Source organism: Macaca thibetana, chromosome 7 (genome assembly GCF_024542745.1).
Source record: "Macaca thibetana thibetana isolate TM-01 chromosome 7, ASM2454274v1, whole genome shotgun sequence".
NCBI classification, from domain to species: Eukaryota; Metazoa; Chordata; class Mammalia; order Primates; family Cercopithecidae; genus Macaca; species Macaca thibetana.
In genome coordinates, this window is record NC_065584.1 from 33624840 (window position 1) to 33645036 (window position 20197).

General features: G+C 44.9%; 2 protein-coding genes across 7 annotated transcripts in view; one reads left to right on the forward strand and one right to left on the reverse strand.

Moving 5' to 3' along the window:
* The window catches only part of BBOF1 (basal body orientation factor 1), a 64777-nt gene extending 57302 nt beyond the window's left edge, over window positions 1-7475 (reverse strand). For 3 of the 4 annotated variants that reach the window (XR_007727549.1, XM_050798769.1, XM_050798768.1), the window contains exons 1-2: window positions 7191-7475; window positions 3775-4003 (exon numbers count right to left, since the gene is read on the reverse strand). Coding sequence is in view for 3 of the 4 variants with exons in the window: in XM_050798769.1 (XP_050654726.1) it covers window positions 3775-4003; window positions 7191-7246 (285 nt within the window). In the remaining variant the exon portion in view is untranslated. Of the gene's footprint in view, window positions 1-3774; window positions 4004-6327; window positions 6379-7190 lie in introns of all 4 variants that reach the window. The other variant, XM_050798770.1, reaches the window with a different exon arrangement.
* The window catches only part of ENTPD5 (ectonucleoside triphosphate diphosphohydrolase 5 (inactive)), a 57719-nt gene continuing 44859 nt past the window's right edge, over window positions 7338-20197 (forward strand). For 2 of the 3 annotated variants that reach the window (XM_050798791.1, XM_050798788.1), the window contains exons 1-3: window positions 7338-7475; window positions 10756-10862; window positions 16693-16756. The gene's annotated coding sequence lies outside the window, so the exon portion shown is untranslated. The remainder of the gene's footprint in view (window positions 7476-10755; window positions 10863-16692; window positions 16757-20197) is intronic. The other variant, XM_050798790.1, reaches the window with a different exon arrangement.

Sequence of the window (20197 nt, forward strand, 5' to 3'; positions counted from 1 at the left end):
GAGGCAGGAGAATCCTTTGAACCCAGCGGAGGTTGCAGTGAGCCAAGATCACACCACTGCACTCCAGCCTGGGTGACAGAGTGAGATTCCATCTGAAAAAAAGAAAAAAAGGCTTCCTTTCTCCCTTATTTATTAATGTATGTATTTATTAGTAGTATACACACGTGGATTTTTATTTCGATCAATAAGTTATAATCTATTACTGTCATTATTTATTAGGTTACTGCAAAAGCATTGCAGTTTTTGCCATTCTTTTTTTTTTTCTTTTTGAGACAGAGTCTCACTCTGTCCCCAAGGGTGGAGTGCAGTGGTGCGATCTCAGCTCACTGCAACCTCTGCCTCTTGGGTTCAAGCGATTCTCCTGTCTCAGTTTCCTGAGTAGCTGGGATTACAGGTGCGCACCACCATACCCGACTAATTTTTGTATTTTTAGTAGAGACAGGGTTTCGCCATGTTGGCTTGGCTGGTCTTGAACTCCTGACCTTAGGTGATCTGCCTGTCTCGGCCTTCCAAAGTGCTGGGATTACAGGCGTGAGCCACTGCACCCAGCCATTTTTGCTATTCTTTATTAGGTTGGTGCAAAAGTAATTGTGGTTTTTGACATTCTTTTAATGCATCAACCTAATATTTTGATTGTCCTGGATTTGGCCAATGGGAGCCCCTTCAAACAAGGCCATGTCCTTTAAAATTTTTTATTTTATTTTCTGGCACAATTACATATTCCACACTCTTTTTTTTTTTTTTTTAGATGGAGTTTCACTCTTGTTGCCTAGGCTGGAGTGCAATGGTGTGATCTTGGCTCACTTGTTCAAATGATTCTCCTGCCTCAGCCTCCTGAATAGCTGGAGTTACAGGTGCCTGCCACCACACCTGGCTAATTTTTATATTTTTAGTAGAGATGGGGTTTCATCATGTTGGCCAGGCTGGTCTCAAACTGCTGACCTCAGTAATCCACCCGCCTTGGCCTTCCAAAGTGCTGGGATTACAGGCATGAACCATGCCTGGCCAGGACAGAGAATAAGTCTTGATGGACTGGCTGTGGGAAAGGGGAAAAAGGTGTCGGGGATGACTTCTAGATTTCTCTTGAGCATGTAAGTCAGTGGCATGCAAAGAACATTGGAGGGACCTCTGCTTTTGGTCAACTTGGTATGTCAGGGACTAGATTCACCTTCTTACTTGAAACAGTTTTTTTAAACGACAAAAGATATGAAATAATGATTTTCAGGATGTTGGACATCAGGCAACAAAGGACGTTAATCACCAAAGAGAAAGGATATAAAAGAGGTGAACTTTGTGGCTGCCCCAAGCTTACTGCTTTGAAAGAGTTTCCAGGCTGCGGTGCAGGGAGAGGTTGGCGGGCTTCCTGAGTTGAAGAAATGGAGCTGAGAGTATGGAGGGGCCAAGGCAGCTAGAGTTCACAGGACAGCAGAGTACCGGAGAGGAGAGGGCAGCACAGAGAAAGAAGAGAGATCCACAGAGGGTCCTCCTGGAGTATTTAGCTGAGAACTGATCAGCACATTCACGTGAGGGAGCTACTTGAGGATGAAGAAAGAACCATCCAAAAGGATTGGAAGGAACAGTTCCTGGCACCACTGGGCCAGTAATAGTGCCTACTCCCACTGGACTGGAGAAACTTCATCATTCACAGGACACCAGGGAGGGCTCAAAAGGATCTTGCTTCTGTAGTGTGGAATACATTTGTCAAAACATATCAAATTGTACACTTCAAATATGTGTATTATCCTGTGTGAATTATATCTCAGTAAAGCTTTTTACAAATGAATGCTGTGGCCGGGTGCAATGGCTCATGCCTGTAATCCCAGCACTTTGGGAGGCCAAGACAGGCAGATCACTTGAGACCAGGAGTTCAAGACCAGCCTGGGCAACATGGCAAAACCCTGTCTCTACCAAAAATACAAAAAATTAGCCAGGCATGGAGGTGCATGCCTGTAGTCTTGGCTGCTTGGGAGACAGAGGCAGGAGGATCATCTGAGCCCAGAGGTTGATCCTGTGGTGAGCCATGATCACACCACTGCACTCCAGACCAGGCAATAGAGTGAGACCCTGTCTCAAAAGTAATAATAAAATAATAATAATATGAGACAGAGTTTTGCTCTGTTGTCCAGGCTGGACTGCTGTGACATAACCATGGCTCACTACAGCTTCAACCTCCTGGGCTTAAGTGATCCTCCTACCTTAGCCTCCTGAGTAGCGGGGACTATAGGTGCACACTGCCATGCCTGGCTATTTTTTTATTTTGTGTAGAGACTGGGTCTTGCGTTGTTCCCCAGGCTGGTCCTGAACTCCCAGGCTAAGTTATCCTCCAGTTCGGCCTCCCAAAGTGTTGGCATTATAGGCATGAACTACCGCACCCAGCCTGAATTTCTACTTTTAACATCTACTAGGGGTGTGACTTTGGGCAAGTTACCTGTCCTTTCTGAGAGTCAATTTCTTCATCTGTAACATGGAAATAACAATATTATAGCTACACAGGGTTATTAAAATAATAGGAGGTTAGTAAAAGAATCAGAGAAGTAAAGCACCCAGTATAGTACGTTGTAGTGGCTCCAAAATGTTAGTTCCCTTCCCTTTTTCTTTTTTTTTTTTTTTTTTTTGAGATGGAGTCTCGCTGTGTCGCCCAGGCTGGAGTACAGTGGTATGATCTCAGCTCACTGCAATCTCTGCCTCCCGGGTTCAAGCAATTCTCCTGCCTCAGCCTCCCGAGTGGCTAGGACTACAGGCACATGCAGCCATGCCCGGTTAATTTTTGTATTTTAGTAGAGACGGGGTTTCACCTTGCTGCCCAGGCTGGTTGCGAACTCCTGGGCTCAGGCAATTTGCCCACCTTAGCCTCCCAAAGTGCTGGGATTACAGGCGTGAGCCACTGCGCCCGGCCTCCCTTTTTCTTCCAAATATAAAATGATAGCTTTACTCTCAACACTTTAATAAGGTACAATAAGATACAAGATTCAACTGGCCAAAAAAAAAAAAAAAAAAAAAAAAAGATTCAACTTGCTGGGTTCAGAACATTATCACAGATTACCAGTGAATGGCTTTACAAATTTTTAAAACTAAAAATTAGCATAAAAAAATATAGATCACGGCCGCGCACAGTGGCTCAAGCCTGTAATCCCAGCACTTTGGGAGGCTGAGACGGGTGGACCACGAGGTCAGGAGATCGAGACCGTCCTGGCTAACACGGTGAAACCCCGTTTCTACTAAAAAAAAATACAAAAAAACTAGCCGGGCGAGGTGGCGGGCGCCTGTAGTCCCAGCTACTTGGGAGGCTGAGGCAGGAGAATGGCGTAAACCCGGGAGGCGGAGCTTGCAGTGAGCTGAGATCCGGCCACTGCACTCCAGCCAGGGCGACAGAGCGAGACTCCGTCTCAAAAAAAAAAAAAAAAATATATAGATAGATAGACAGATAGATAGATAGATAGATAGATAGATAGATAGATAGATAGATAGATAGATAGATCGATCACATACCATGCTCTTGTCCTTAAAATAAAGTGGATCATAATGTTCCCTTATGATCATCAATCTCTGTTTGCTTCAGAGAAGAAAACATGGAACGAGGATTGAAAATTAGAGAGCCAATAACAGTAAAACCATTCTGAAAAAGTGTCTAGCTTCAAGGAGAGTTAAGGTCAATTGAAATGTCTTAACTATATGTTAAGATTTCAAGGAATTAAAAATCTTAGAAATACATAACCACATCAGTATCACCATAGAGGTAGTTAATGAGGCCGAGGAGGTTTTCTGCCTACCTACCATATTATCTTTCTCCTGATCCTGCTTCTTCAGGTAACTTAATACTGACATTATGTCTTTCTCCATTTTACACTGCTTTTTCTTTAAGTCCTCATTACTTTTTGCCAGTGTCCGTGAAGTATCACGATACTCAATCCTAGAGAGTTCTGTGACTTCCAACCTGGCCTCCCAAAGGGAGGCATTGGCCTTGGCTCTGTCCACCACAGATTCATCTGTTTTTATTAACTTCCTGCATGGGAAGAGGACATTGACAGTATATGACTATTTATACAACTCTAATATGCAGACAGTATATAACTCTACTATATTACTATTAAATTTTTCTCTTTTTAAATTTGTTTTGCTTGGCATTTCCCCTGGCACACATGAGAAAACATTGTTGGATGAATAAGTTAATAAGAAATATATTCACATTTGAAAAATGAAAAAAAAAATACATATTCACTCGTATTCACATAAGAGAATTAAGTAAGTGCCTCGTCCTGGAAGAGGCGAGCCCCGGAGCATAACTCGAAAAGACTGGAAAAACAAAGGGAAAAGACAGGATAAACCAAACTCATTTCATAAAGCTTTCATACCTTTTTTTTTTTTTTTTTTTTTTGAGACAGGGCCTGGCTCCGTCACCGTGCTGGAGTGCAGAAGCACGATCTCGGCTCCCCACAACCCCTGCCTCCTGGGCTCAAGCCATCCACCCACCTCAGCCTCCCAAGTGGCTGGGACTACAGGATTATGCAACTATACCCAGCTAATTTTTGTATTTTTCGTAGAAATAGGTTTTTGCCATGTTGCCCAGGCTGGTCTTGAACTCCTGGGCTCAAGTGATCCTCCTACCTCAGCCTTCCAAAGTGCTGAGATTACAGGTGTGAGCCACTGCGCCTGGACAGTTTTTATATCTTTTCATTTACTTATTTGATTCTCCCATTTTTTTTTTTTTTTAATAGAGATGGGGTCTCACTATGTTGCCTAGGCTGTTCTCCAACTCCTGGGCTCAAGTATCCTCCCACCTCAGCCTCTTAATGTGCTGAGATTACAGGTGTGAACCAGTGCCCTGGCCTGATTCTCCTGTAGTTAAACTATCTTTTCTATTCCTACTCACTCAGTGCTGGACTTTGGTTCTCTCGAATGCAAACCCATTATCTCTGTTTATTTTCTGCATGAGTATACCCATTGGTAGTGTAACTATAATCTCCCACCCACTTCACCCTCTACTTTTGAGTTTTTTTTGTTTTTGTTTTGTTTTGTTTTTGGCTAGGTCTTGGACAAAAAGTCAAGTCACTAGGGCAAGTATGTTAAATACTTTATCAGCTGGTGCCACGGTTCACCGGACTTTTTTTTTTTTTTTTTTTTTTTGAGACAAGGTCTTGCTCTGTCATCCAGGATATAGTACAGTAGCAACACACAGCTCACTGCAGCCTCGACCTCCCAGGCCCAGACAATCCTCCACCTCAACCTCCTGAGTAACTGTGACTACAGGCATGAGTTAGCATGCCCAACTAATTTTTAACAAAAATTTTTGTAGAGACAGGGTCCTCCTATGTTGTTCAGGCTGGTCTTGAACTCCTGGGCTCAAGTGATCTTCCCCCACTCAGCCTCCCAAAGTGCTGGGCATGAGCCACGATGCCCCGCCCACCAGGCTTTAAGGATGCCTGAGAAACCATAATCATTTATATAGAGGTGGAGAGGAAAAAGGAGGGATTCAAAGATTAAAGTGGTAAAGGAAGAGATTTTTCTAAATATTTATTGTATGAGCATTAACAAAACACTACCCTTATATATGGTAGGTACCATGATATACAAATACGTACACAATATTTAAGAATATTTCACCTGTATTTGAATTCTAAATATTTTCACACATATGTATATGTGGACCTTTCTATACTGCCACCCTCCACATCCACTTTCCTACCTCTGGTTCTCAGTCCTCTTCCACAGAGGTAATGGGTTTGCAGTGGAGAGAACCAAAGTCCCAGTTTCACCTTTTGTTCTCTTCAAATTAAGGCCAGCTCCATTCCCAACCCCTCAGCCTGTTATAACTCTTGATGTCCCTTTCTGGTATGATTTAGGCACTGGTGATACACCATCTCACTACGACCATCCAGGTATCAAATTTAAGTGGCTCAAAGTACTTGATGTGACAGGGCATGGTAGCTCAAGGCTGTCATCCCAGCACTTTGGGAGGCCGAGGCGGGTGGATCACCTGAAGTCAGGAATTCAAGACCAGCCTGGCCAACATGGTGAAACCCTGTCTCCACTAAAAATAAAAAAATTAGCTGGGCGTGGTGACGGGTGCCTGTAATCCCAGCTACTCAGGAGGCTGAGGCAGAATAATTGGTTGAACCCAGGAGGCAGAGGTTGCAGTGAGCCAAGATCACGCCATTGCACTCCAGCCTGGGCAACAACAGCAAAACTTGGTCTCAAGGAAAAAAAAAAAAAAAGTACTTGATGCAAGAAATTAGACACTCTAATAGGACCACTTATACTCACTGTAGAAACAAAGCCAGGTTTCTCAAACAATGGGTCATGGAAAATCCAAGGAATAAGGTCTCTTACCGTCAGTGTTCCTCATTGTTCAAATGTGTACTGTAGAAGCATGGTCAAAATCTGAAAACATATGTGAGTGAGTTCTAGGAATGTGATAAGCCCTTGGCACTTTAAGTGCTAGACAAACTGTGCAGCTATGTAAAAACAACAACAACAAAAAAACCCATAAGATAATACTTACATTAATACATGGGAAGAAAAAAGTCACATATAAGTATGTACATTGGGCTATCATTTTATTAAAAAATAAAATAATACTCCAAAATATAGTAGTGTTTATTTTTGGATAATGAGACTACAGGTTATTATTGTTTTCTCTTTTGGTACTTCCCATGTTTCCCAAACTTTCTGTATTGAGCATGAATTACTCTCTTAAGTTACTTTACAAACATCTCAAGTTTGGTGCCAACTCTGTGTTCCCATATATGATATTGCTGCACACCACATAGGACTCCAACGTGTCCAGAAACCACCGGGGTCCCCCAACAGGGCTAGTAGCAATCTAGCAGCAACTCCAGGCCTGTAAGGGGTTAGTGCTAGAACATTACCCACCTCAGTGGCTCGGATCAGTTTGGGAAAACCTCAACAATTACCCAACTTGGTAAAATACTTCAGGTGTCCCCTTTGAACCAAAAGAGATCTCTGAAAATGCCCAAGGAAATACTTTATACATCCGCTACACGTTTAAGATCATCTGAACCACATAGTAGAGATGTGTCAGACTATGGACATGGGAACTGTAATCCTCGCAAGCCGGGAGAACCAACAGTGTCCGCGGGCGCCGGCGCGGGGGGGCGCCAGGTAGCCAGCCCCAGACCCGAAATCTCAGGCAGGCCCAGGGAGAGGGGGACTCTCGCGCGGCTTCTCCTTACTTAGTGTCTTTGCCTCTGCTCTTGCCTTTCTTTTTGTCCTTTCCCTTCGACGGCATCTTGGCTTCCCCAGCGGCTCCGCTGTAGTCGTTGCCCAGCCGCCGCCACCCTGGCCGGCTCCGTCTCCAAGGGAACCTGGACGCCGAACGGGCAACGCCCGGCCCCCGCCGCTGACGGCGCGCGGAGAGCGCACGCGCCCGTGACGTGGCCCAGACGGTCCCGCGCGCGGGGCGGGGCGGAGGTCGCGCCGAGGGCGGCGGGCTGCCGCGCCAGGGTGGCGCGCGCGCGGTGAGTGTGCGAGAGTCGGCGGCTCCTGATCTTCTATGTGGGGCCCGGGCTCCGCGGGCGGGAGGCGCGAGCTGGCAGCCCCGGGCGGTAGCGCTCCGTCCTGCGGCCCGGGTGTGTCAGGAGTCGCCGCGGTCGGGGCACCCTTGCTTCAGGAAGCTTAGATCCCCGCTGGTCCGCCCGCCCCGCCGCGGTGGTCTGAGCCGCAGCCCTTTTCCGTGCCTCCACGCCGCAGCCAGCGTGACCGCCGCTGCCAGCTCTCGCCACCGCTCCGCCTCCGCCGCTCCCGGCACTGCCCGACTTCTTTGAGTTCCATCCCTTTCCTGGCTTTTCATCCTTGCTGATTCTGTAAGGGATAGCGCAGCCAGCGGACGTCCCAGGCCAAACGTTTTTTGATAGGCTGTTGATGACTTTCCCGAGGGCGGTGGTTGGGGGCGAGGCTGCCTGCCTCCCAACAGCAGCAGCACGCCAGGGAGCCGGCAGGGAGGGGAGTGCTGCCACCGAGGTCAGGAGCAGGGTCCTGGGCCTCATTAGGTCCTGTGTGGCCGATACTTCCCGCCCACGACCGTCCCCCGGATTTCCATTTGCTAATACCTCACCCGTCCGTAGCCTTCTTTCCTCAAAGTTGCATAAAGTTGAAAGCTCTTCAACTTGCCTCCCCGACTCCTGAAATCCTGAATACACCTCTGAAAAGGAGTGTACTCACAAGTATTCTCATTTTTCAATTAGACTCAGTTAGTCATTAAGAAAGATACGGTATTCTGAGTGTCAAGCCAATAGGAGACTTGTGGTTGAAGCTCTGCTCTGTGTTATACTCCATTTCAATTTAAAAAGTTTATTTTAAATGTCGTTGTAGATCCTTCCTCACCATTTCTCTATGGAGGACTTAATTCGTACACCCCTTCCCGAGGTCTTTGACCTCTAATTACTCCCCCCCACTTTGTTTGCCACTTGCATGATTTCTGTTTCTGAATTTCTGTTTCTGCTCTGAGGGAACATGCCGATTTGGTAATGATAAGTCATGTAAACTTTTTTTTTTTTTTTCTGAGACAGTCTCCTGTCGCCCAGGCTGGAGTGCAGTGGGGCATCTCAGCTCCCTGCAACCTCCACCTCCTGGGTTCAAGGATTCTCCTGCCTCAGCCTCCCCAGTAACTAGGACTACAGGTGCATGCCATCACACCCAGCTAATTTTTGTATTTTTGGTAGAGATGGAGTTTCACCATGCTGGCCAGGCTGGTCTCGAACTCCTGGCCTCTGGTGATCCACCCACCTCGGCCTCCCAAAGTGTTGAAATTACAGGTGTGAGCCACCGCCCCTGGCTGTAAACCTTTTTTTTTTTCCCCTGAGACGGAGTCTCGCTCTTGTTGCCCAGGCTGGAGTGCAATGGCGCGATCTCGGCTCACCACAACCTCCACCTCCCCGGTTCAGGCGATTCTCCTGCCTCAGCCTCTCGAGTAGCTGGGATTAAAGGCGCACACCACTATCCCTGGCTAATTTTGTATTTTTAGTAGAGACAGGGTTTCACCATGTTGGTCAGGCTGGCATAAACCTTTTTATACATACCATCTGTCAGCATGATCATGGCTTTTTCTTTCTTTCTTTTTTTTGTTGAGAGGGAGTTTCTCTCTTGTTGCCCACCCAGGCTGGAGTGCAATAGCACAATCTCGGCTCACCACCACCTCCACCTCCCGGATTCAAGCAATTCTCCTGCCTCAGCCTCCCGAGTAGCTGGGATTACAGGCGTGCGCTACCACGCCCGGCTACTTTTATATTTTTAGTAGAGATGGGGTTTCTCCGTGTTGGTCAGGCCAGTCTCGAACTTCTGACCGAAGGTGAACCGCCCGCCTTGGCCTCCCAAAGTGCTGGAATTACAGGCGTGAGCCACCGCGCCTGGCTGATCATGGCTTTTTCTGACTGTATCTCTGGTACATTTTCACACTCCCGTGAATCCATAGGTGGAATCGCCATATATTGAAGGGGTTATCTCTGATATAAAATCTATACAGTTACTATTAATTTTGTATGTGTAAGGTTCTGAAAAAGCACACTGTTGATAAGCTGCAGAAAAGAGAGTAGGGCATCTTCTGTCACAGGCTGTATATTCGGAATTTATTCTAGAAATTGGTAACTTTATTTTTTTTGAGGTGGAGTCTTGCTCTGTCGCCTAGGTTGGAGTGCAGTGGTGCTATCTAGGCTCACTGCAAGCTCCGCCTCCTGGGTTCATGCCGTTCTCCTGCCTCAGCCTCCCCAGCAGCTGGGACTACAGGCGCACACCGCCACGCCCGGCCAATTTTTTGTAATTTTAGTAGAGATCAGGTTTCACCGTATTAGCCAGGATGGTCTCGATCTCCTGACCTTGTGATCCTCCTACCTCGGCCTCCCAAAGTGCTGGGATTACAGGTGTGAGCCACCTAGCCCGGCCAGAAATTGGTAACTTTATAATATGAAAGTCAGTTCAAGACTCCTTATTTGAACGTAGGCTTATAGATTAATTAATAAACAAAAATTTGACTATAACGATTATTAATATATGCGTAGTACCTTAGTTATAGTACTTTATCGTTTCTTTTATTGGTTTTTGGGTTTTTTGGTGGTTTTTTGAGATAGGGTCTTACTCTTGCCCATGCTGGAGTACAGTAGCAGCGTCATGGCTCCTTACAGCTTCGACCTCCTGGACTCAAGTCTCTGGCATGCACCTCAGCCTCTGGCATGCACCACCACGCCTGGCTAATTTTGTATTTTTTGTAGAGACAGGGTTTTGCCATGTTGCCCAGGCAGGTCTTGAACTCCTGAGCTCAAGTGATCCTCCTGCCTTTGCCTCCCAAAGTGCCGGGATTACAGGCATGAGCAGCCACACCTGACCTAGTTTATTTTATTGTATATATTTTTTATTGACTAAGTTTGATTTTGTAGATAAAGCTGTTGTGACATGAATATGACTCAGAGAAATGCCAAGATTTCATACTCTGGTAGAGGTGGGTCTAGAGTCTACAGTCTTCTGAATTCCCTCATTTTCTACCAAAGAACTGAATGTTGTTACTGTCATCTGCTGGTGAGCAACAACTGATAGTATGGATAGTAGAGTAGGAAGTTGCTATTTAGTAGTTCATGTGGTAGCATTTCCTTCCACAGCTACTGGTAGGTGCCTTTACTGTGAAGTTTCGCGAATTATTACTAAATAAATTTGCCTTGTTTCATTGTTTAGAACACTAATGCTTTTAAACTTGGAATAAACCCACTTCTTGTTTTGTTGACTTGGTTTTGTAATTCTTTTTCTGTCCAGTTTTCCTTGTTCCTGGTCAACAAAGAAATGTGGAGTGTCTTGGCTGAATCCTCATACAGACAAGATCATTATGGTGCTGTTAGGTAGGACTTGTATCCAGATGTAAGGTAATATCTCCACCAGCTTAAAGTTGTAAATGTATTTCAAATGCTCCTGAATGGTGGTTTTCTTTTTTTCCTGAATTTAATTCTCTATTATTTTGCCAGGTGATGTTAATTTTGTTCAATAAACCATATATAAAATCTAGAACTATTATGTATCAAAATAGATAGAACTTCTGGCTGGGCATGGTGGCTCATGCCTGTAATCCTAACACTTTGGGAGGCCAAGGCAGGTGGATTGCTTAAGCCCAATTCAAGACCAGTCTGGACAACATGGCAAAACCCTGTCTTTACAAAAAGTACAAAAATTAACCGGGTGTGGTGACATGTACCTGTAGTTCCAGCTTACTCAGGAATCTGAGTTCAGAGGATCACCTGAGCCCAGGGAGGTCAAGGCTTCAGTGAGCCGTGATTGTGCCACTGTATTCCAGCCTGAGCAATAGTGTGATTCTTTCTCAAAAAAAAAAAAAAGGGCGGGGGTGCGGGGAGAGGGTGGGTAGTACTTCTGCTTGTTTCTTCTAGTAACTCCAGAACCGGGTTTACTTTATAAACTCATCTGTAACTTTATTTGGGTTTACCTTAGAAGCCATGTTTCTCTTCATAAATCATTCTTGAAATCACCTTATAGCAGATGGTACTTTATAGGTAGAACAGACTAAGTGAACAGCTTTAGATTTTGTTTTTACATAGCCTTTAGAATCCTAAATAAATATATTATTATCCAAACTGTACTAAAGGGAATAATCAGTGTTTCTCTTGGGAGTTACTTTTTTTTTTTTTTTTTTTGAGAGGTAGTCTTGCTCTTTCGCCCAGGCTATAGTACAATGGCACAATCGTGTCTCACTTCAGCCTCCACCTCGCAGATTCAAGTGATTCTCCTGCCTCAGCCTCCCGAGTAGCTGGGATTACAGGCACCTGCCACCATGTCTGGCTAATTTTTGTATTTTAGTAGAGATGGGGTTTTACCATGTTGGCCAGGCTGGTCTTGAACTCCTCACCTCCGGTGATCTGCCTGCCTTGGCCTCCCAAAGTGCTGGGATTACAGGCTTGAGCCACCCACACCTGGCCAGGAGTTACTTTCATCCTGCTTTTTTATTGCATGTGCTGCAAATATAGAATTCTACTAAACTGACATTTTCTTGTGATATTAAGACTAGTTCAGATCTCTGCAGGGGCATTTTAAGAAATCCTGGTGGTCAAGGATTTAATCTTATCACTTTTAGATAAATTTTAAAAATTTAAAGCATTCACTGTTTTACTTATATACAAGATACATTACCACAGATAATTATTTATTTATTTAATTTATTTGTTTATGAATGAATGACAGGGTCTCACTATGTCACCCAGGCTGGAGTGCAGTGGTGCAATCATGACTCACTGCAGCCTCAACCTTCTGGGCTCAAGCAATTCTCCCACGTCAGTCTCCTGAGTAGCTGGGACCACAGGTTCATGCCACCATGCCCAGCTAACTTTTTCTTTTTTTTTTTTTTTGGTTAAGACTGGGTCTCACTATGTTGCTCCTGGGCTCAAATGGTTCTCCTACCTCAGCCTCCCAAAGTGCTGGGATTATAGTTGTGAGCCACCATCCTTGGCCATATATTTTTGAGATGGGGTTTTGTTATGTTGCCCAGGCTGAACTTAAGCTCCTGAGCTCAAGAGATCCTCCTACCTCAGCTTCCCAAGTAGCTGGGACTACAGGCGTGCACCACTATGCCTACAAATAATTATTAACTACTGTTACTTTATTTGCAAAATATCCCATTTTTATTAGTTGTCCATCCCAACAGAGCCACAGACTAAAAGTTGTCTAAGAAAACTTACCTGGACTGGGCACAGTGACTCACATCTGTAATCCTAGCACTTCGGGAGGCCGAGGTAGGAGGATTGCTTGAGCCCGGGATTTTGAGACTGGCCTGAACAACATAACAAGATCCTGTCTCTAATTTTTTAAAAAATCAAAGAAAAATTACCCAAATTTTAGGCCCACTTGTCTGCATTTTCATGTCATGGATCTGTCAAACATTCATTCATTTAAGAAACATTTAATGAGGCCGGGCGCGGTGGCTCATGCCTGTAATCCCAGCACTTTGGGAGGCCGAGGCGGGCGGATCATGAGGTCAGGAGATCGAGACCATCCTGGCCAACACAGTGAAACCCCGTCTCTAATAAAAATACACAAAATTAGCCGGGCGTGGTGGCAGGCGCCTGTAGTCCCAGCTACTCGGGAGACTGAGGCAGGAGAATGGCGTGAACCCGGGGGGCGGAGCTTGCAGTGAGCCGAGATCACACCACTGCACTCCAGCCTGGGCGACAGAGTGAGACTCCATCTCAAAAAAAAGAAAAGAGGCCGGGCGCGGTGGCTCAAGCCTGTAATCCCAGCACTTTGGGAGGCCGAGGCAGGTGGATCACGAGGGCAGGAGATCGAGACTATCCTGGCTAACATGGTGAAACCCCGTCTCTACTAAAAATACAAAAAAAACTAGCCGGGCGTGGTGGCGGGCGCCTGTAGTCTCAGCTACTTGGGAGGCTGAGGCGGGAGAATGGCGTGAACCCGGGAGGCGGAGCTTGCAGTGAGCCGAGATCACGCCACTGCACTCCAGCCTGGGACACACAGCGAGACTCCGTCTCAAAAAAAAAAAAAAAAAAAAAAAAAAAAAAAAAGAAAAGAAACATTTAATGAATACCAACTGTATAACAACCTGTCTGATAACTTGATGGGTACAGTAAGGAACAAGAGAAGGCCCTTGCCCTCAAGTTGTTTACAGTCAGATGTGTAAAGCTCTGACCTGGATGTTGATCTCTGAGAATATACAACCTCATTGTCACCCATCCACAAACACTTAACAGTAAACAGTACCAAGCAGGGATTGATAAAGGAGAGACGGTGTAGACTAGGGGTGTCCAATCTTTTGGCTTCCTTGGGCTACATTGGAAGAAGAAAAATTGTCTTGAGTCACACATAAAATATACTAACACTAATGATAGCTGATGAAGTTAAAAAAAAAATCACAAAAAAGATCTCATAATATTTTAAGAAAGTTTACGAATTTGTGTTGGGCTGCATTCAAAGCCGTCCTGGGCTGCATGCGGCCCATGGGCTGTGGGTTGACTAAGCTTGGCCCAAACCCTAGGTGCTATTGACTTTGGAGGCATTTAAGACTGTCGTAGTCAGGGAAAGTTTACAGAAGGAGATGGACTGAAAGCAGAGGGAAGTTCATCTGGGAAGTTAGAACAATGTGAGCACAATTCAGAGTATGCTTAAACTCGAGCATTGTTTCCTAAAGTGTGGTCCACAGACCGGTAGCATCAGCATCATCTGGTAACTTATTAGAACTGCAGTTTCACAGGCCCCACCTGAGACCTACTGAATCAGAAATACTGGCAATGAGGCGCAGCAATCTGTGCCCTCCAGGTGGTTCTGATGCATGCTAAAGTTTCAGAACCACTAGACGAGAGCAGAGGGTTATTGTATGGAATGAGTAGGCCAAAAACTCTAAAAAGGCAGGCTGGGAACTCATTGTAAACGACTTAGAATGTCAGGCAGGGAATCTGTCTTTTATCCTGCAGACTAGAGCCACCAGCTTGTGACTTGGCTGGATTTGGCTCATAGAATGTGTTTTCTTTGGCCTGAAAGGTGGGTTTTTGGGGGATTTTAAATGGAATTAGTTGTCATCATTTAAAAATCAGCAGATTTTACAAAGAAATCTGTGCTTTCAGCTTACCTTGAAAAATCAGAAGACCTGGCAGAATGGGGCCTACGTTCCATTATGGTAGCAATTGGTGGGAATAGCAAGAAGCCACACCTTCAGATGGGACACATGCTCTCCAGTTTACCACAATCCCTACCAGTTCCTTTTGTCTTACACACACCTTTACTTATTTACATTTCCTGCCCTTTGCCTGTAGGTATTTGAGTTTGTAACTTCTGTTGTGGACAGTGAGACATTAATGAAAATTTTGAGAAGCAGAATGACGAGATTTATGTATTTGTTAATGTATTTAACAAACATTAAACAAACATATATGCCAGATGGTACTCTGTTAAGTAATCAGTGTTCAAAGATGAATGAGTCGCAGCTAGCACCAGTGGCTCATGCCTATAATCCCAGCACTTTGGGAAGCCAAGGCTGGTGGATCACTTGAGGTCAGGAGTTCAAGACCAGCCTGGCCAACATAATGAAACCCCCTCTCTACTAAAAATAAAAAATTAGCCAGGGATGATGGTGGGCACCTGTAATCCCAGCTACTCGGGAGGCTGAGGCAGGAGAATTGCTTGAACCTGGGTGGCGGAAGTTGCAGTGAGCCAAGATCATGCCATTGCACTCCAGCCTGGGCAACAGAGCAAGATGCCATCTCAAAAATAAATAAATAAATAAATAAAGTTTACTTTGGAGACCCTATAGTTAGAATTTATAACATTGGTTGCATGAGTCATATCCATAATTCAAATCCTGTCTTCAATGTGTCATCTTCAGATTTATGTTGTGTAGGTAAGTTTAACTTTTTTGTTCCTGAGGGAATAGAAAATAATATATAAACTCAAATTCTTCAAGTGATTCTTTCACCTTAGTCTCCCAAAGTGCTGGGAGTATAGGTGTGAGCCACCAAGCCCCCATCTGCTTGGTCCCTTTTAACCACATACTCGTGCGTATAATAGTAGCTACTCATTGATTATATTGTGGAACATATGGCTGGCATTTTATTTTATTTTATTTTATTATTATTATTATTTTTTTGAGACGGAGTCTCGCTGTCGCCCTGGCTGGAGTGCAGTGGCCGGATCTCAGCTCACTGCAAGCTCCGCCTCCTGGGTTTTACATCATTCTCCTGCCTCAGCCTCCCAAGTAGCTGGGACTACAGGCGCCCACCACCTCGCCCGGCTAGTTTTTTTTTTTTTTTTTTTTTTTTTTTTTTTTGAGACAGAGTCTAGCTCTGTCGCCCAGGCTGGAGTGCAGTGGCCGAATCTCAGCTCACTGCAAGCTCCGCCTCCCTGATTTATGCCATTCTCCTGCCTCAGCGTCCTGAGTAGCTGGGACTACAGGCGCCCACCACCTCGCTCGGCCAGTTTTTTGTATTTTTTAGTAGAGACAGGGTTTCACTGTGTTAGCCAGGATGATATCGATCTCCTGACCTCGTGATCCGCCCGTCTTGGCCTCCCAAAGTGCTGGGATTACAGGCTTGAGCCACCGCGCCCGGCCTGGCTGGCATTTTAGCAGCAAAAAAAGACCTCACATCTCAGCTCACTGCAGCTTCAACCTCCCACATTCAAGCAATCCTCCTGTCTCAGCCTCCCAAGTAGCTGGGACTACAGGCACATGCCACCACACCTGGCTAATTTTTTGTATATTTTGTAGAGATGTGGTTTCGCCATGTTGCCCAGGTTGGTCTCAAACTCCTGAGCTCAAGCTAACTGCCTGCCTTGACTTCCCAAAGTGTCAGGATTATAGGCATGAGTTACCACATCCAGTCTGTGTACTTTACTTACGAATTAGCTCTTTAGGCATTGCCTTCTCCACCTTTACACACACATATACACCAGCTTCTAGAGGGAGTGTGACTTGCGTCTCTTGCTGTTGGTGACTTTTTAAATGAGCTGGATGTGTGGTAAAGTAGCTGAGGTTGTAATTTGAGTGAGAAGAAAGTGTAGGGGAGGAGAAAGAGCAGGAGGGCATTAGATTACAAGTCAGGAGATGAGCTTGATGATGTGGATTCCAAAGCCTGGAAAGATTAGAAATGAAAATGTAGAAGAGATAACTGAGTCAAAAATAGGCATACTGACAGCAGAGAAAAAAAGGAAACTGTTCTCATAATTATTCATTTCCATCTTACACAGGTTGAAAAAGTGATATAATAGTTAAAGGAACAAAGGAGAAAATTCAGAAGGAAAGAAAAAATTGGTAAGTAACATATATAATACTTCACTTTTTCTTAGGTCAGATTTCTGCAATTTCTGCTTTGTTGTTCCTAGCTGAGAGATCACAGTAGATGGAAAAGGGTCCACAAGGCACTGAAAGAGCTGTCACAAAGTCCAGTAGCCTTATTCTGTTGGAGAGGCCCTCATTTGCTTATGTTGACTTGAAATTCTAATAATTATGGCTTATATATAATAATAATTATGGCTGATTTACATCCTACAACAGATTTAAAAAGAAAATTAGGAGGTAATGGTGGTTTATTGAAGGAGTTGGGCACATGACAATACTGATCAGTGATAATAGATAGCATGATGTCAGAAAAAACTAGCTCAGAAAGGATAGCAAGCTGGGACCATTTGGTGACAGAAGGGCAAACAGTCCTATAGACCTACTGTAGCCCTTGGAAGCATCTCAGTTTTACAGGAAAACATAACTGATAATCATAACCATGACTCTGAACTATAAATAAAAGGTGGTATTCCCTGTGGGAAATTATATAATTCATAATGGAAACACTTTTTTTTTTTTTTTGAGATGGAGTTTTGCTCTTGTTGCCCAGGCTGGAGTGCAATGGCTCAATCACAGCTCACTGCAACCTCCGCCTCCCGGGTTCAAGTGATTCTCCTGCCTCAGCCTCCCGAGTAGTTGGGATTACAGGCATGGGCCACCATGCCCAGTTAGTTTTATATTTTTAGTAGAGTCGGAGTTTCTCCACGTTGGTCAGGCTGGTCTCAAACTCCCGACCTCAGGTGATCCACCCGCCTTGGCCTCCCAAAGTGCTAGGATTACAGGTGTGAGCCGCCACGCCTGGCTGAAAACACTTTTACCAAACACTGTTAAAGTGTTATAGTGGAGCCAGGTATGGTGGCTCATGCTTGTAATCCCTTGAGAGGTTTGGGACGTGGGAGGCTGAAGCTGGAGGATCACTTGAGTCCAGGAGTTTGAGACCAGCCTGGGCAACATAGCGAGACTCCTTTCTCTATAAAAAAATTGAAAACACGGCCAGGTACGGTGGCTCACGCCTGTAATGCCAACACTTTGGGAGGCTGAGCCGGGCAGATCACAAGGTCAGAAGATCGAGACCATCCTGGCTAACACGGTGAAACCCCGTCTCCACTAAAAATACAAAAAATTAGCCAGGTATGTTGGCAGACGCCTGTAGTGCCAGCTACTCGGGAGGCTGAGGCAGGAGAATGGCGTGAACCCAGGAGGCGGAGCTTGCAGTGAGCCGAGATCACGCCTCTGCACGCCATCCGGCCTGGGCAACTCAGTGAGACTCTGTCTCAAAAAACAACAACAACAACAAAAATTGAAAACACATAAAAATTATCTGGGCGCAGTGGTTCATGCCTGAAGTCCCAGCCCTCTGGGAGGTTGAAGCAGGAGGATTGCAGGAGTTCAAGGCTACAGTGAGCTGTGATTGTTCCATTGCACTCCAGCCTGGGTGACAGAGCAAGACCTTGTCAATAAAAATAAATTTTTTTTAAAACCCGAAGTTTCTTTGGTATTTAGAAGGAAAGCATCTTGAAGGCAGATTTGGTGGGGGAAAGACAAATTTGGGAAAATGAAATTATGGGGAACCACTATTCCTTCCTTTATACATGAAACTATCATTGTAATATTTTTATCTTTCTCATGTTTTTCATTTTGATTTAACTGTTTGAAGCAGTAGCTATTTCTCAGTTGATGACAAGAAAGAGAAAATGTTTTATTCTCTTCCCAAAGTTAAAATCCAATATAAACGGTGCCCAGTGGCACTGATCCTAGTGGCAGTTACTCTTCTGTACATAGTGCCTCCCACAGTGGATATGGGTTTCGAGGCAGACAGAGCTCATCACCTCAGATTTTCATTCTGTTTTTTCATTGGGGCAATATGAACCCCCTCCTGATTGATATCTTCTTATCTAAAGGACTTTGATTCTTAATGAATGGGCAGGAAAAGACCTCCTGATATGTGAAGAAAGAGAGGCAACAATAGCAACAGCTTTCCTGAGGAGTGATTATTGTAGTGAAGTCAACCCTGAAACAATGGAGAATGAGGTCATGCCTGACTCATTTTGTTATTATACCCAAATGAGTTCATTGTGCAGAATGGGCTTTCTTGACACTTGTCTTATGACGTTTTGATTAAAATGAAATAATGTGCATACAAAAATGACCTGTTTACAGGAAAGAATTATGTATTTGTTGGTAACTACCAGTGACATCAATTCTCATTTCTTAAATGGCAGATACAGTATTTGATTTTAGGGTTAGACTTTAAAGGATATATCCAGCCAGGCATGGTGGTATGAGCCTATAATTCAAGCTACTTGGAAGGCTGAGGTGGGAGGATCACTAGGCTCAGGAGTTTGAGACCAGTCTGGTCAAGAAAGAAGACCCTGTCTCAAGAAAGAAAAAATAAAAGGCTAGGCCAGACGTGGTGGCTCACGCCTGTAATCCCAGCACTTTGGGAGGCTGAGGCAGGCAGATCACAAGGTCAGATCGAGACCCTCCTGGCTAACACAGTGAAACCCCATCTCTACTAAAAATACAAAAAAAATTAGCCGGGCGTGGTGGCCGGAGCCCGTAGTCCCAGCTACTCGGGAGGCTGAGGCGGGAGAATGGCATGAACCCACGGGAGGTGGAGGTTGCAGTGAGCCAAGATCGTACCACACTGCACTCCAGCCTGGGCAACAGAGCGAGACTCTGTCTCAAAAAAAAAAAGAAAAGAAAAAAATAAAAAATAAACGGCTATATCATTCAACTAGCCACTGATCTGTGAATCTATTCTGGAAACATGATCAGATTTGGAGCAAGGACCCTTCCCTCCCTACCAGTTTGAGACAGCTCATATTGTTGGAAGTTCATTCTGTTCAGTCTCTTCCCCAGGAGGTTGCATGTTCACTGGTCTTATTGTATGTAAGTCCTTGACAATGATCTAAGAAAACCTGAGTTTAAAAAAAATTTTTTTTCTTTGTCCGGGGTGGTGGCTTATGCTTGTAATCTTAGCACTTTGGGAAGCTAAGGTGGGCGCATCACTTGAGGTCAGGAGTTCAAAACCAGCCTGGCCAACATAGTGAAACGCCATCTTTACTAAAAATACAAAAAAAATTAACTGAGTGTGGTGGTGGGTGCCTATAATCCCATCTTCTTGAGAGGGTGAGGTAGGAGAATCACTTGAACCTGGGAGGTGCAGGTTGCACTGAGCCGAGATCACACCACTGCACTCCAGCCTTGGCGACGGAATGAGACTCCATCTCAAAAAAAAATAAAATTTTTTTTCAACACAAGGTCTCACTTTGTTACCAAGGCTAGAGTACAGTGGTGCAATCACAGCTCACCACAGCCTCAAACTCCTGGGCTCAGGAGATCTTCCTGCTTTACCCTCCAGAGTAGCTGAGACTACAGGTGTGTGTCCACCATGCTCAGCTCAAAAGCTGA